General features: G+C 59.8%; 1 protein-coding gene across 2 annotated transcripts in view; it reads right to left on the bottom strand.

The window, feature by feature from the left end:
- The window catches only part of TBC1D22A (TBC1 domain family member 22A), a 319,474-nt gene that overhangs the window by 286,773 nt on the left and 16,060 nt on the right, over positions 1-16,641 (bottom strand). For both annotated transcript variants that reach the window (XM_078076759.1, XM_078076760.1), the window contains exons 2-4: positions 15,170-15,226; positions 13,826-14,166; positions 8,499-8,675 (exon numbers count right to left, since the gene is read on the bottom strand). In XM_078076759.1, coding sequence (XP_077932885.1) covers positions 8,499-8,675; positions 13,826-14,166; positions 15,170-15,226 — 575 coding nt within the window. The remainder of the gene's footprint in view (positions 1-8,498; positions 8,676-13,825; positions 14,167-15,169; positions 15,227-16,641) is intronic.

Genomic DNA, 16,641 nt, shown 5'->3' with positions numbered 1-16,641 from the left:
TCTCATTCTCGCTCTCTCAAATAAGTAAATAAATAAATCTTTAAAAAAAAAAAAAAAGAAAGTATCAGAGACAAAAGACAAACACGTCAAAGATTGATTTTTAAGACTTCAACTTTAAAACCGTAAAGGAGACTCACATTTTTTTAACATTTGCTTTTAAGATTACGCACAGAAAACCATCATTCAACAGAGCTCCCTGAACGAGCCCTGAAGGGTCTCCTAGCAAACTGAGGGTTTATCTGCTCCAGATTCTGAAGGAAATCCTTCCTTTCACCGAATCACACTCGATCTGGTGTCTCTCAAGTTGACTGCTCCTACAGGCCACTCCAACCCCACGGCCCTGGCGAACCACGGCGTGCTGGCGCTGGGCCCGCGGGTCCCCAGGACCCTCCTGCTCCTATCCCAAGGCCAGGAGGCCGCCGCGGGTGCGGCTGACACGACGCCGAGAGCCCCCCGCCGGAGCTCCGAGGGCGGGCAGGACGCCGAGCCCGCGGCACCGCAGCACGTGCACACAGCGGCAATTTTGGTTTGTTGGTTTTATCATCTTTCCTGTTTCCCTAAGTTCCAACAACATCCAACAACATCTCTAAGTTCCGATGCTCGCAGAAGCACTAGGGTGGGAAAATGAAGCAGAGGAAGGAATGTGCGGCCCCCCCCAGGCACAGAGGAGGGGCGAGAGCGGGGCCCACACCGGGCAAAGGCACCGGAGGCAGGCAGGGGTGGGTCGGGGGGCGGATGGTCAGAGATCGGAGAGAGCACAGGGCACGAACACCATCCGCAGCGAAAGGAAGCACAGTACGCCGCTGGGCCATCGTCTGAACGTTAGGAATTACTCGCTGAGTAATTGCTTTTAAAGAAACAAACCAGAGATGGAGGACTATGTTCCCCGAGGAAGAGGAGACATGTCTAACAGCTGCTCAGCAACACCAAGGACAAGTGTCTACCACGGGACACTCCCTGGGCCGGGCACCGAGGAGGCAGCAGCGCCCGGCCCCCCTGGAGGGATGGGGCCACAGGGACAAGCAAACAGACAAGTGGGCAGAGGGTGAAGGGTGCCCCGCAGGGAAACAAAGCCGGCTGAGGAGGGAACGAAGAGGGTAAGGCGTTCTGGGGCAGGCAGGACATGCTGTGGCCGCCCACGGCTCGGACAGGAGAGCTGCATGACCAGCGGACATGTGAGCAGAGACCTGGAGGAAGTGAGTCATGCAGAAATCCAGGGCAGAGGGACGGCAGCACCGAGGCCCTGGGCACGGACGTGCTGGTATGTTCTGAAAATGGCAGGACACAGCGAGGGTGGAGGGGAGGAGATGAGGCCAGAGAGGGACCAGGCAGGTCCTGCCGGGCCTTGAAGGCTGTCATCAGGCCTATGGCTGGCCCTCTGAGTGAAAGGGGAGCCCTGGATGGCTTTGCAAAGTAGCTGATCCGGATTTCATTTCCAAAGGATCACAGACGCCACGTGCAGCACGGCCCTGGGCACAGGGGTCTGCCAGGGGCCCAGTGAGGAGGCCACTGTCACCAGGTGAGAGGTGGTGGCTTGGGGCAGGGCGTGGGGCAGAGGTGCTGGCCATATGAAGCCAAGGAGCTGCGGTGACTGACGGGCGGTGGGGGTGTGAGGAGATAGAGGAGAGCGATGGGAAGGGGGAGCCGCCATGTGCAGAGACGAACAGCACAGCAGGGCACGGGGTCAGGGGGAGAAATTGGGGCCTTGGGAATTCAACTCAGCTGACACCTTTAACCCAGAAACCACCTTTAAAAATAGATGACCTGCTTAAGAACAAGCTCCCCTCAGGTATGTTCCCGAAGAAAGGTGCCTTGCCCCATGTCCCTGCGGACTTCAGAAAGATGCTACAGGGATACAGGGAGAACCAGACACAGGGGCACTGCAGGAGGGCCAGGTGAAAGGTGCAGACATGGATGGGACTGGACAAGGCCAAGAAGCCTAGACCCACGGGCTCTGGCCAGCCGGCCACGTCCCATGTCACAGAGAGGGATGGGGACCCCATGGCGGCCCATGTCCTTGCACCTGTTCACACGGTCAGAGAGTGCTGCTCAGCGCATGGACATGGGACCTCGAGAGGCGGGGGCCATGAGAACAGCCCCAGCAGAGCCCTGCGCCTTCACTCCCATCCCAGCGCTGGCCCCACGCCTGAGCTGCAGGCAGACTCGCAGACTCGGGCGGTCTCAGGCATTCGGCAGCCCTCTTTTCCAAGCTTCTTTGTTTCACTAAAAGTACCTTTTCCTCAAACCACAGAAATGAAATAACACTGGGCCTTCGAAAGGCACCTGCCCGGGGTTCCTGACAGCCTGAGTGGGGCATTCAGGACTTTTCCCCTCTTTACACTCCTAGTTACTTCCCAAAAGCCCCACTGGAGCCACAGGGTAAAGAACCACACTGCCCACACCTCGGATAAAAAGGGGAGCCAGTGAGAGGGGGTGGGATGGAGAGAATCCTGAGCAGGGGGCGAGAAGAGGAGGAGGGGCAGAGAAGCAGGAGCAGGAGGGAGGGGAGGCGGGGACAGGCACAGAGGACAAGGGGGGAGCAGGGGCAGCCCTGGGGAGAGGAGCGGAAGGAGGGGGAAGGTGGGGGAAGGGAGAAGAGTGGGAGAGAGGGGCAGGGGAGGAGGGAACAGGGGCAGAGGCCAAGGTAAGGTGGGGGGAGCAGGAGGAGGGGAGGGGTGGAGCAAGGCAGGGGAGAGGAGCATCCCTTCTCAGAGACCAGCACCTGGCTGGCCTGGCCTGAGCACTGAGCACCCAGACGGCAGCATTGCTGCTCCAGGAGCTGCATAAAGCACAAAGACCAGCTGGTCCTCAGTTTCCTCTCCCTGGGGTCTCTGCTGTTCAGTGGTTCCAAGTGACACCCGGGATTCAGGTCCAAGGGCCAGTCCTCCCAGGGAGATTCCAGGAAAAGTCGGATCTAGCTGGAGCTCTCACCTTCCAGCTACCTGGAGCCCACCCGGCCCTCAGGGCACCCGAGCAGGTGCACACACCTCCCGCAGCGCCGGGCGGCGGTTACCGCTAGAGGGCGACGCTGGGCGCAGCTGCCCACCACCCGGACCCCAGGGAGCAGGAGTGCGGCCACACGGCCTTCAGAGGCGTCCCACGATGCCCAAGACAAGCCCTCTGCTCCAGGCTCTCCGACAAGGCCCTCGGGAATGAAAAGGGCCCCTCCTTCCTCAGGACCCCGAAGAGCATGGAGAAGGCCGGAGCCCGTGTCCTGAACCAGCTCCCATCCCGCGTGGCCCTCACTGTGGGGCCGCAGGGCCCGCCTGCTGAGCCTAAGACTCAACCTCCTCAGCCGCAGACCAGGCTCGGCTCCCACCTGGAGCAGATGACCTGCTCGTCGGGGCTTGGGGACAGTGTGCGCACAATTGGACTCGCCTCATCCATTGAATGCTCTCACCTACCGAGCATCACGGCTTAGCCCAGCCGACCTTAAACGTGCTCAGACGCTCATGCTAGCCTACGGCGGGCAAAACCAACCAACACAAGCCGAGCCCACGGTAAAGGGCTGAAGAGCTCCTGTAATCTACTGAACACCGTACAGACAGCGAGAAGGAGCACGGGTGCCCGTGTAGCGCTGCTGACCCTCGTGATCGCGAGGCCGACCAGGAGCTGTGGCCGCTGCCCCGCGCCACGGGAGAGGAGCGCACCGCGGAGCACTAGCCCGGGAATCACTAGCCCGGGGGAAGATCCAAACTCAAAATTCCAAGTACACTGTCTGCTGAACGTGCACTGCTTTCACACCGTCATAAAGTCGAACCATCGTAAGTCGGAGGCTGTCTGTGTATATAAACATACACAAAACACATCGTAGCCACCACAGAGTGAGGACCCAGAATGGCAACAACGTGGAATTATTTGTCCATACTGCTTTCCCCGGCTTTGTGTAACAAGTCCCTCTCTCTCTGTGCACCAGAGGCCCCCTCCTCACAGCCCCGAGGCTCCCACTGTGCCATCTTGGCCTCCCTTGCTCCCCAGTCTAGCCAGCTTCGTGTCCAACCAGCTGCCAGGCACCCCCCCCCCCCCGGCCTGCCCTGCAGGCCCCGGGAAAGCAACCGCCTCACCCACCCACCCCCAGCCCATACCCTCGGGCCCTTCCCCAGTCTACTACCCTACTTCCTTCCCTGCCCTTCCATCCCTCCCCCTCTGCACTCCCAGGGGCTGCCCGCGGACCCAGCCCCAGCCCAAAGCTGCTGGAGACACCCTGGCCAGAAATCTTCCACGGCCCTTCCTTCCACAGAGGAGAAACCACTTCCAGATGCCCTGTGCCAAGCTTTGCTTCCCTGGTTCCAAACCTCCCCAGAGGCTTCATGGTGAGCTCCTTCTTCTGGCCTTCAGAGCCCTCAGGACCTGTCCTTTCCTGCTTGCTGGCCTCTGCCCCCTCCCGGGCCCTCCCCCACCAGGCCTGGGCCTCAGCAGCTGCTTCCAGTCCTCAAGCACTAGCCCTGTCCCAACACCCACCGGCCCCTGGGAGGCTCCGGCCCACCTTCAACTTCATCTTGAATTAAAGTGCCTACTCCAAGGGCCTTGGCTGATGGCTCAGCTACGGCAGCACCCACCCACCCGGTTTTGTTCCCCGTGTGCACCTCAGCACCTTCTGGGAGTTTCTGGAGCACTGAGTGTGTGTGTATGTGTCCCCACCTGTCTGCTCACACCAGAACGTCAGCTCCTGAAGAGCAGGGCCCGGGGTTCTGGTTCCGTTTCTCTCCAGTGCCTACACCAATAGCAAGTGCCCAGCGAATCCCGGTTGAATGAGTAAACCCTGCGGGTGCTTTCCATAAATGACCTCTGGGTCACAGGACCCTGCAGGGTGGGCCTCATTTCCCCAGTCACCTGCCGAGAGAGGATCGCGCAGAGCCAGGGCCCGGCGCCAAGGCTGGACTGCCTCCTCCCGCCACCCCGGCCCCACAGGGCTGTCCTCCAGCCGCGGGCCCTGAGGGGGCAGCTACCTAAACCTCACTTCCGGGGTGAGCGGCTCCACTGACCCCTTTCCCCCAGAAAACACCTCTCCTCCCCACCTCCATCTACAGGGACACTCTCCACCCTCGGGCCAGACTGGATGCTCAGGCGGGGGAGCTGGAACGAGACCATGCACCCAGCCTCGCTCCCCCGGTAGTCACAGCTGAAGGCCCGGAGACCCCACGCCCTCGAGCCCCACCACTGAGACCGGGCGGCTCTGTGGGCCTCCGGACCGCGTGTTCTGCCCTCGGCCCAATCCCGCTCCCACGCACAGACGCGCGCGATAAAAATGAACGCCTCCAAGTGTCATTTTCTTGGGCTTCAAAGCAGCAGCCTTTTGCACGAGTAAATATTGAGTCAATGCTAAGAGCAGAATGAGCTGTTAAGTTCTATTTGCTACTTTCATCCCCAGGCTCATAACAGAGCACAAGCTAAACAAAGAAAAACAGCTCTCCGCCGACGAGATGACATTCAGCAGGTAGAATCATTTCTGTGGGCACTTCTCACATCAGTGATTTGCTTCTCCAACATTGGCAAATATTTGCCACTTATGTCTTTTATGTAACGTGGAGATAATATATTCCACTGTCTTCCAAGGCTATCTTAAATGCCTTATAAAAACAGGCAATTTACTGGCTATGTTTTCTCCTGCCACTAAATAGAAATCCAGTAATTGTTTAACTTTGAAAGCTTTTTGGTGTGAGATTTGATACTTAAACAGAATGCTAAAGACAGAAAACACTCGTAACGGCACCAACCCAACAAAAGAATCTTATTTTTACATGTTAACCTTTCCTCCTGCCCGTGCATAGCCGCTTTCCCCATGAGTCCTGAAAACTTCGCTCTGAAGTAGGATTTTAATGTCCACAAGTTAGTCCACTGACAAAGGCCACCAGAAGACTAACGGGGGCTCAGCTCCTGACCCAGAACTGCAATTCCTATCAGTGTATCTTGTCTTCACCAACTACCTCCGTGCCCCCTACTGTCAGAAACCGCTTAACTCAACCAACAGGACACGTGCAAGCCGCCTTGACTCTGCAGTGACCACAGCGACCACGTGCATCGGTGCTCTGAAAATCAAGGTAAAGGGTAAACAGGCCAACGCAAGTGAATCAGGCAGATGAGCAGCACTGTTCGGCGTTCACGGTGTGCCGGGCCCGCTCCTAGACACTGTGTATGCATCCCCTCCCCGGGTCCCTGGGTGTGCCCCGCAGCAGAGCCAGCACCACTGGGCAGGCAACCGAGGGCCCCAGAAGCGCTCCCAGGCCTGCTCCAGTCACGCGGCTCGAGAACACTGGCCCCGCACTCCCGGCCAGCAGTTGTCCCAGAACCTCCGCCCTCCCCGCACTCTGGCACCTCCCCACACTGCCTCAGGGCACAGGTGTGTTGGCGGGCTGGAAAAGCAAGTGGCCAAGGGACGGGCTCAAACCCCACGACTAGACGACTAGACGCCTTGGCGCCCAACCCACCTGACTTCCCAGCGTCGTGGTGAGATTTCCACCCCAGCTCCTCCTCTCCCTGACCCACGTTTCGGGACGCTCGATGCCCATCGCTAGTCACCAGCGCGGGGTGAGGATCACAGGTCCAAGCCCGCTGCCGTGACACAAAGTTGGGAAGAACCGAAGTGCCCGTCGGAGGGGCGGTAAAGGAGTCCGGGCACACAGCCCGTGCGGGCCGCGCGCGTCTCTAGCGCTACCACGGGAAAGACGCTGTGAGGTTTAACGTGGGGGGCAGAGCAGCACCACCGCGCGTGTGGGGACACGTGCATAGATGCACGGACCCCGAAGCGCCTCTCCACACGCGACTTCTGAGCTACCACAGAAGAGTCGTGTCTGCCCCCCGTCCCCGTGCAGGACCTGACAGCCGCCATCTCGCCAGTCATCATGTTCCCTCCTGAACCTGAGGGCCAACCCACCCCGTGGCCTCCCGCCACGGTGACAGACAACACAAACCTCGTAGGCGACATCCCTGCCAAACGACCGGCCTGAATCTCATCAGGAGGATACGAGACACCCCCGCTGAGGGGCGCCGCACGACGGCTCGCCTGCCCTCCTCAAACGCCCTGATGCCCGGGAACACAGTGCACGCGGGGACCCCCGTGGCTGACGGGGAGGACGCACGGGGCGACACACTCTGCGCACGTCACCGGGGCGACTGGCGGGAAGAACATGCGCACCGCGGGTGAGCTGAGCGCACCGTCTTGCTGTGCAACGTTCTGACGGTGTCTCTGTGCTTAGGAAACACACAGCGATGCTCTCAGGGGTCTGGGGTCCAGGGTCTCCAACGGACTCAAGCCGTTCGGGGAAAGCACGCAGACACACAAGCACACACACAGGATGAAGATGGGGCAAAGTACAAACGACTGGTGAAGACAGGACTTGCCTGTACTGTTCTTGCAACTTTCTTCTACATTTGAAATTACATCAAAATAAAAAGTTTAAGACGTCATGTGCATCGTCATGTGCGTCATCTGACCCCAGCGCCCTCAGCAGCTCAGCGTTAAGAGAACAAGAGGCCTCCCTTCCTGTCCCTGGAAGAAGACACCTGGAATCACGCAAAGGAGGGAAAGCAGGGCTGGGGAAGAGGAGAGCGACACATTTTTACCGCACATCCTCTGGTGCCGCGTGACTGTGTTACGTGTGCGTGAGCAAATCAATCAGGAAAATGAAAACACAGAAACTTGCGGGAAGGAACCCTTCTGCACCCACAAGGGGAGCAGCATCCTCGCGGACGCCGCCTGTCCTTCAGCTCCATGCTCGCTCCGCCTCCGCCCGCCTCCCTGCTGGGCGGCCCAGCCGCGTGCCTCACGCGCCACCTGCTGGCGGAGCGGGGCACTGCCGCCGAGGCGCGCCAGCCCTCCGTGCCACCCTGGCACCCGCCCTCCACCATGCATGATCTCATGACCGCGGCCACATCCCACCTTCCGGAGAGCTCCCGCAGCCAGCAAGATGCCCGATGCAGTGTGGCACTCCGCAAAGATGAGATGTACCGAGGAAAGAACGCAGGTTCGAGGGGAACCCCAGCAAATGGACTTGGAGGCGAGCACCCGCCTCAGAGCCTGGTGGCAGAGCGGCCCCGCGGCCATGGTGACCCCCGAGAACCACACTGCTGACTGTACGGCCCCCTGCTGGCCCGCCCACCCCAGCCCCGCCTGGGCTCCCGGGGTGTTCACGGCCTATCCCACACTTTACACCAAGGAAGGTGTAAAGCCAGCAGCACTCAGGACCCCGGTCACCAGCTCTGTGTCCCCGCGAACACTCTGAAGAGCAGGGACATCAACCTGGCCAGTCCTGTGGAGCAAACCAGTTCAGCCCCAAGAAGCCAAAGGAGTTCAATCGGAGCATTAAAAAATAGAACAGAAAATACCGGATCAATGGCACCGGAAGCCCATTACCAACACACAGCTGACGTAAACCTCAAGGACAAACGACTCATCTCCGTGACTCGCGGCAGGACGGCACAAACACATCACCCTCTGACAAAGTAAACCACACGGGGGGGGCGCGGGTGCACGTGCCCTCCGCCAGCGGGGGACTCACCGAGGTCTGTGTTCGGGCCGGCAAGGAGCTGCTTGAACTTGTCGAGCCGGGAGGCCTCTCGTTCACTTAACGCTGAGCTGCTGAGGGCGCTGGGGTCAGACGTGCCACCCACGGCGGCCGCCACCGAGTGCGGGAGAGACTGGGACCGCTGCAGAGGAGCAGTGTCGCCGGCGCTGTCTGCGGAGAGAGTGCGCAGGGGGTGAGGACGGCCTCCTGGACCCCCTCCCCACGGCCCTGTTCCCCAGTAAGAAGGCTCCCCCCTGCGCCACCTGCCCTTCGGGAACGCCACCGTGCCACAGCCATCCCCTCCTCCCGTAACCGGCCAGTGCAGACCCGTGTGACCGGGGCAATAAAGTGAAACTAGTGAACACCCAAGAAGCCCACCGGCCTTACTGGTAGAGCGTTACTCCCTGGGAAAACAGACGTGCCTCACACAAAAGCAAAACGACAACCAGAAAACTCCAGACCCCCCCGGCTACCCCGTTGCTAGCAGGCCTGCCCAGGCGACACAACCCAAGGATCTGCTGGTGCCTGTGGCGCTCACCTGGGCCTGAGCACAGAAGGAAGCCACCAAGTCACGTGGAGGAGCATGAAGCCCACAAAGGCACTGCACCCCTTGGATCTCCCCAAGCCCCATGAGGGAGGTGGGCAGGGACCATCACCAAGAGAAAGCACAGGAAGCTAGAGCGCATGCAAGCAGGGGAGGGGCAGCGGGCTGCAGGCCTGCCCAGCACCCCCCGCCCCAGGGCACCACCTACCACCACGCACAAAGGCCCACCGACGGGGATACACAGGGCCGAGGTGAAACCGTGCATTAAATCCAGGAACCCGGGACCAGGAAGAGCCACAGGAAAGAGCCCAAGGCCTAACACCCACTCAGAAAGAGCCACCAGGGACCAACGAGGGGCCCACAGGAAGAGGCAGCACCAGGCTGGACCCCCAGGTCTAAATACCCTTGAATGGTCACATCTCCCAGAACTGAAATTTAAAGTAGAGGGAAAAATCAACTCCAGGAGATGGGGCGGGAACCAAACAAGGTGAAAAAAACATGCCGGCTCCTGGCCGCTGCTGTCAGACTCCCACCGGCCCCCTCCTTCCTGCAGAGCTGACTCATTACCCTAAAATCGCGGCCCGGAAAGGCTTCACACAGAAACCCTCAGGCTACAGAGGAGCAGTGTCTGGCCCAGTTAAGCTTCCAGAAAAGCCTGGAGAGGTGGGCGTCGAGGTGAGAGCAAGTCCCAGCCCCTCCGCAGGGCTGACCCCTCGCTTGCAGGAGGTGATCCCCACCGGCCTGCCCTCCGGGAGGCCCGGGGCAGCAATGCTCAGACCCCCTCCTCCCCGCCCTCGGAATCTGCCACTTCGCTGTGCGTCATGATTCCTCAGGAAAGACGATGGGCGGGAGGAGCGATTCCTCGTTCTACCGCAGAACCAAACGTGCTGAGTTTTACTTCTCTGCCATCTTAGAGAGCATCCCTGTGATTTACTCCGTGTAAAGACCACGTCGTCCTGAGCAGAGCACACATCCGGTCCCCCTCTAAGATGGGACGGGCAGGGTTTGCAAGGCACCGTGATGCCCCCCGCCCCCCGAGGAAGCAGGAAGGTCAACAGCCAGGTCTCCCTGCTACTGTAAATGGAAAACACATCAGTGTCCACCCAGGACCCACTTGCAGCTCAGTCCCCATCAGCGAGGGACAGTCCTCCCCAGCCACGCCCACTGAGCCCTTCGCAGCCAAAGGCGCGGCCTCCCCATTACGCCAGCGGCACCCTAGACCAAGCAAAGGGCATCTGACTTCAGATACAAAGATACAGACACCTCAGACGCTGATTAAGAAAGTCAGGACAGTCAAAAGGTAAGCAGGAGGCGCGGGGAAGGCCAGCCTGAGAGCCCCTGCTGCAGCATCCTGGAACTTTCAGGCCGCCATCTACCCAGGGCTGAAGGCCAAAGGCGAGGGCAGCCAGCAGGCCCTGTGGACGCCGCGTGGGGTGACGTGAGCTCCCACGGTGGCGCACCATAAAGGGACAGGCACCCGACACAATGCCGGCAGTGGGAAGGGCAGGCAGCACTCTGACCAGACTGGGCCCCGTGAAACACAGCGTCCAGGCCCCAGAAACACAACACCGCCCCGAGGAGCACAGTCACATGAAATGGCACTCACAGGTCCCTCACCTCAACAGAGGCCTGGCCTGGCCCTGGGCCGTGGGGCCAGTGCAGGGACAAGAGTGGGGCAGAACATGGAGGAGGGGAGAGCCCGCGGTCACCAGGCCCTGAAGACACCTCAGTTTAGCTCAGCAACATTCATGTAATGACACAGGACTCCAAAGGGAAACAAAGGTAATGAGACATGGTCCCTGCCTTGGGGGAACTTGCAAACCACGTAGATGAGGTGTGCAGTCAGCCAGCCCAGCCCACCCGGCACCTCCCCTCGGCTGGGATGGCCTCACCTCCTGAGCCTGGAACCTCACCCTACTGGTAACCTTAGAGACACCACCTCCTCCCTGAAGCCTTCCCTGACACGTCCTGGCCCTCCTCAACAAGACTGACTGGGACTTCTACCCCTGGGTGCTTCTGGGTCCTGTCCATCACTCCAAGGCTCCATTCCACCCGCGGAGGTGAAAGACTCGGATCCTTGTGTTTCCCCACTAGACTGCCTGCCAGTCAACACATCTGCGCCGGGCCCAGTCCAGTAAGAATGAGGGCTGACGTGGTCGTCTTAGCGCCAACACCGAGTAAGCCATCCCCACGACTAACAGCCCACCAAGGGAACTGAACACAGGCCCACGAGTTCTGCACACCACTGCCAGCCACCCGTGGGGTCGGCTCCCTGAGAGGCCACCTTGGGCTCCAGAGCGGCCCTCTCTCCCTGGGCACTGTGCACGGTCGGGCCAGAGAGTTCCCTGGGGGCCAGGCACCCTGGTCTCCGCCTACTTCATGCCAGGAGCACACACTCCCTGCCCCAGATGTTAACAGGAAAGGCCCTAAAACAGGACCTCGAGTCCCCTGGGGGCGGAATCACCAGCGCAGAGGCCCTGCTCTCTGTGGGGAGGTCAGCAGCTAGCAGCAGCCCTGGCCTCAGACGCCTGGACTTGAACCCTACCCCACCGCTCAGCATGCTGGGCGAGCCACGTGACCTCCCCATACCTCCCCCGTAAGCTCTCTCCCAGACTGGCTGCAAAGTCAGAGGGATCTGTTCATGATGAGGGCCCGCAACAGTCTCTGCCCCACAGTAAGCGATGGATAAACACTAGCTGCTATTATGAAACGAACTGCTCACAAAAGGCCTACTCAGAAAGCAAAGGAAAGATGGCTGACGCGCAAGCGGGTGGAGGCAGAAGGCAAACACAGTAATCGGCCCCTTCCCCGGCATGAGCCGCTTGGAGCATCCTTCACCTGGCTTTTATAGGAGGAGGCCACCCCAAGGCTCCCCACCCTGGCTGGATGCAGCCCAACTGCATACTTGGCCATGGGCTGAATGCTGTGAGGCCCCAAAGTCCGTATGCTCAAGTCCTTCCCCACACGGAATGGTGTTAGGAAGAAGGGCCTCAGGTTCAGAGGAGGTCATGAGGGTGGGGTCCCCCGATGGGATCGGTGCTCCTGAGGAGTCACGAGACAGCCTGTTTCCCCTGTCTAGTCTCCCCCATGTTGGGATACTGTGAGAAGGCAGCCGTCTGCACCCCAAAGAGAGCCAGGACCCAACCGTGTTGGCCGCCTGACCTGACTTCCAGCCTCCAGAACTAGGAGACCTAACTGTCTGCTGCTCATGCACCATCGGCCTGTGGTGCTCTTGCCACAGCAGCCCCACGGCCTGAGAGAACAGGAGCCTGCCCGCTCAGCCGAGATGGGCCCCCACTCTACGGGTGCTGAGGCCCCCCCCCAGGAACTGCTCAGATGGCAGGTGTTACAGAGGCTCTACCCAGGCCCCGGAGGCGTGGGGCACAGCAAAGGGCAGAGGAATTCGGGGCGCCTGCCAACTTGAAGAGGCCCCCAGGCTGAAGGCACTGCCTGGCCGGGGCGCGCAGGCCGTAATCGGCATAGGCTGCGTCAGTCTCGGGGATCCCCGACCCACTCGCAGAAGCCCTAACCAGATTTTCATTTTTAAACTCAAATACTTTGAAGTTCAGCCTATTTTAGAGAAAAATAGTTCAGATTCCAATATGAAAACTGGTCAAAGGAACTAATTCACAGCGTTCTCACCTACGAAGACGTGTGATGTTCCAAATGTTAGTCAGCTCCCGGGAAGGGTTTCTGAAAACTAGACAGAGGGATGAACGCCAGGTCCGTGGTCCCAGCAGGGCAAGCTGAGGCTGCCCGATGCCCTCTCCTCTCCTCTGTAAACAAGGGGCAGTCCCCCTGACCCCCAGAGACCCTGGGAGAGGGAGGCCGTGAGTCCGCCGCAGTGCAGGCCGGCCCCTCTGCCACCGGTTCCCCACGCCTCACTGCCTCACCTCACTGATGCTCACGTGTCACCTTCTCAGTAGGGCATCTGGACGGTCTGACTGAAGATTACGCCTCAGGTCCAGGCTGCTGTCGCCACATCCCACCTCTGTCTCGACCCAGGGCACTTGTCTCCTCCCCGCACGCTCCAGGCCTCCTTACTGACCCAACGTGTAGGTCAGTGCTTGTCCCCCTCACCAGAACACACACTCCAGGCCAGGGACTTCCTGGGGGCACCCCAAGCCCTAAGAGCCTGACCCATCACAGAGGCTCATCAAATACTGTGTTGTTTTACATCACAGACACCCCCAAAAACAAAAAGAGCAAAACTACTGAGAGCCGTCTCCAGAAAGGCTACTGAGCACCAGCCACGGGGTACAAGGCATGTGCTGATCGCATCCTTGAGTTTATGACCTGGAGGCAGTCATTCCACACCCCAGACTCTGCCCCTACAGACTCTGAGCCACGTGCAGGTGTCCTGGGGGGGGGGGGGTGTCACTGGAAGCTGCCGAAGGAGGTGCAGCCTCTGAATGTGCAGCTGGCCTGGCCCCTGGGCTGGAAATGTCCCCCTGGGACAACTGGGGCACACTTAGAAGGGAGACACAGTCCCCCGGGGCCTGGTGCTCACTGTGGGCCTCTCACAGCCAGGCCACAAAAGCCACACACCACACCCTCCACCCGGAGGAGAGAAGCACTCAGCTGGGGACACAGAAAAGTCTACGGCTTCTCCTGCCTGGGAAGGCCTGTGCGCACGTGGATCACAACCTCAAGGTCTTTCAAGGGCACGAGCTCCTGCGGCAAACAGGACGGAACGCCCGCTAACCTCCCGCACAGAAAGGACTCCAGCCCCTCTCCCTCGCAGCACTGCACGTCGTCTCCTCGTGCCCCCGCCCACCTGCAGGACAGGATGTGTGGCTCTCGCTGACAGACTTCACCAGCCGGAGGTCACCGCTCGGGACCGAAGGAGGCTCTGCCGAAGGCTTTGGCTCCTGCTCGGGGCCCGGCGCCTCCTGCGGCTTGCGGCGCTCCTGCCGCTGGCTGTGGTTGCGCAGGACGCGGTGGGCTGTCTCCATGACCACGTCAGTGTTCAGGCTCTCGGCTGCCATGGCCAGGAGCCCGTCATCGTCCTCGCCGGCGTCCCAGGCGTCGCTGGTGTTGCTCTCAAACTCCTGGAAGGTGCTGATTCTCTTGGCCTTCACGGGTGTGGCGGGCGCCTTGGGCGCGGCCTTGAGCAAGCTGCAAAGCAAAGGCAGACTTCAGCTGTCCCCTCGGAGGCTGGAGAGGACTCACCCCACGACCGGTCAGAAAGGAGCCCATGGATGAAAGGTGCACATTCAAGCTTTCAGCGTCAACTGAGCTGAGGGTGAAGAGCAAGCACAACCCAAAGAGGCATCCAAGAGAGGACTCCTGGGGCACCCAGGGGGCTCAGTCGGTTAAATGTCTGCCTTCGGCTCAGGTCGTGATCCCGGGGTCCTGGGATCGAGCCCCACATTGGACTCCCTGCTCGGTGGGGAGTCTGCTTCTCCCTCACCCCCCTCCCTACGCCCCCAGTCTTGTGCTCTCTCTCTCTTTCTCAAATAAATAATCCTAAAAAAAAAAAAGAAGAGGACTCCTAGGATTCAGGGGCAGGAAGGAGAGGCTCTCGAGGGGCAGTACCGCTGAGCAGTCTCTGCTCGGTGACAGAAGCCACTCAGGAGGAACCCCAGCACCGCAGTCACGGCATTCACAGGGAGTCCCCAAACCTCACACGGGCCGGTGCCCGCAAACCTCCTAAGGCAGCAGTGGGGGCGGCGGGGGCAGGAGCGGCTGTCCTTCGGCGTGCGGACGCGGACACAGCACCACTAGAGCAAGAGCCCCCGCGGTGGGCCCAGTGACACCCGCCAGCATGGGCGGGGGGCCACACCACCCCCCTGCGTGGCTCTGGTGGAGGAGCCAGACAGGGGGGCAGAGCGTGCAGTGGAGGGCAAGGGAAGTGAGCTGACCACCGAGAACAGGCCCGGGGCCAGGCCCTCCCCGTCAGCTAAGGGGGTGCCAGCTTCGTGCTCTCCTGCACAGACCCCTCCACTTTGGGCTGGGCTTCCTCCTCTGCCCTTGTCCGGAGGACCAGTCGTGCGAGGCCCTGACGCGGGTCTGCTCGAGGGAAGACCACGCTGCTCCCCTCAGGACCCCGAGGAGGCCGGTGGGCCACCAGGACGCCCAGGCGCGTGCATGATGCGGCATGAGCACAGGCCTCACTTACGTGCCGTGTAACAGTGGGTCGAAGGGGGGGTGCTGGGCGCCGTACACATGCTGGATGCTGTTTAAAAAGAAAGGAAAACCGATTAGCTTCTCTCCAGCTTCCTCAAGAGCCCACACTAACTCGGGAAAAGGACCAGTTCCCAGTAACCTACACGCCTGAGCAGCAACTCTCCCTCAGCTGCCATGGGTCCCGAGGGCCCGTCTGGAAGGGATGAATGGCACCACACAGGCCCACGCCACACACACAACGGGGCATTCAGCCTGCCGGGCAAATGGGCCTCAGCCCAGGGAGCCGCAGCCCTGACCGCATCGGCAGGGCCTCAGGCGCCGCTGCCGACGAGGCTGCTGGGAGCTGGGAGCCACTCAGCATCGCCAAGTTCCAGCAGCCTCTGCTCCCGGACCATGTGCCAGCGGCAGGACTATGAACTAATGCTGAAATGCCTGTCTGGAAATTCCCATCTGCTGCCATTTTGTCAAAGACAGAATGCAGAATCACAAAAAGAAGATAAATGTGTTTTTTAAAGACTTAATGATTTTATTATAAAAGTTTTCTGGGGGCGCCCGGGGGGCTCAGTCGGTTAAGCGTCTGCCTTCAGGTCAGGTCATGATCCCAGGGTCCTGGGATCGAGCCCTACATTGAGCTCCCTGCTCTGCGGGAAGCCTGCTTCTCCCTCTCCCACTGCTGCTCCCCCACTCGCACGCTCTCTCTCTCTCTCTCTCCCCCTCTCTAATAAGTAAAATCTTTTAAAAAAAAATAAAAATTATATTTAAAAATAAAGTCTTCTGTTCATCAGAGTAAACTTGGAAAACAGATGGAAACAAAACAGCCCCCGTGGCAGACACCAGGGCCGTCCACTGAGTGGCCGCACCCGCACCCCTTCCTCGGCGGGGGCGTCCAGCCAGGGGAGGCCCTGTGACCCAGCGCAGCTCAGTCACCAGCAGTGTGGGCCCTTCCTCATCTGCCTGGAACACACGTGTGAGGCCTAGAGGTTCCCCAGCCTCATGCCACCATGAGAAATGAGCAGCAGATATCAACCACCCGAGAACGCGGGCACGGCAGGAAGATGAGAAAGAGCACGGGTCTCGGGGGCACTGCAGCCCTGCCAACACCTTCATCTTAGCCCAGCACCAGAACTATAAAACAGCAAGTGTGTACTATAAGCCAATAGGGTTATGCTGATTTGTTACAGCAGCAACAGAAAACCAAAAGAGAACAGAATGGTGACAGACAGGTGACAAAGCCATCCTCTTGGCTTATGGAAGCTTAAAGGTCTCTGTGGTTAAGTCATCCTCACTTTTATGCGTTACACGGGGCTCTCCTTTGAGGACTCTACTTAAAAAGGCCCACCCCCAACTGTCTTAGTCCATCCCGGCTGCTATAACAAAAATACCACGCACGTGGCAGCTTATAAACAAAGACACTTATTCCCCACAGTTCTGGAGGCTGGAAGTCCAAGATCAAGGTGCTGGCAG

The sequence above is a fragment of the Halichoerus grypus genome, chromosome 6 (genome assembly GCF_964656455.1).
Source record: "Halichoerus grypus chromosome 6, mHalGry1.hap1.1, whole genome shotgun sequence".
Lineage (NCBI taxonomy): Eukaryota > Metazoa > Chordata > Mammalia > Carnivora > Phocidae > Halichoerus > Halichoerus grypus.
This window is presented reverse-complemented; position numbering and strand designations above follow the sequence as displayed.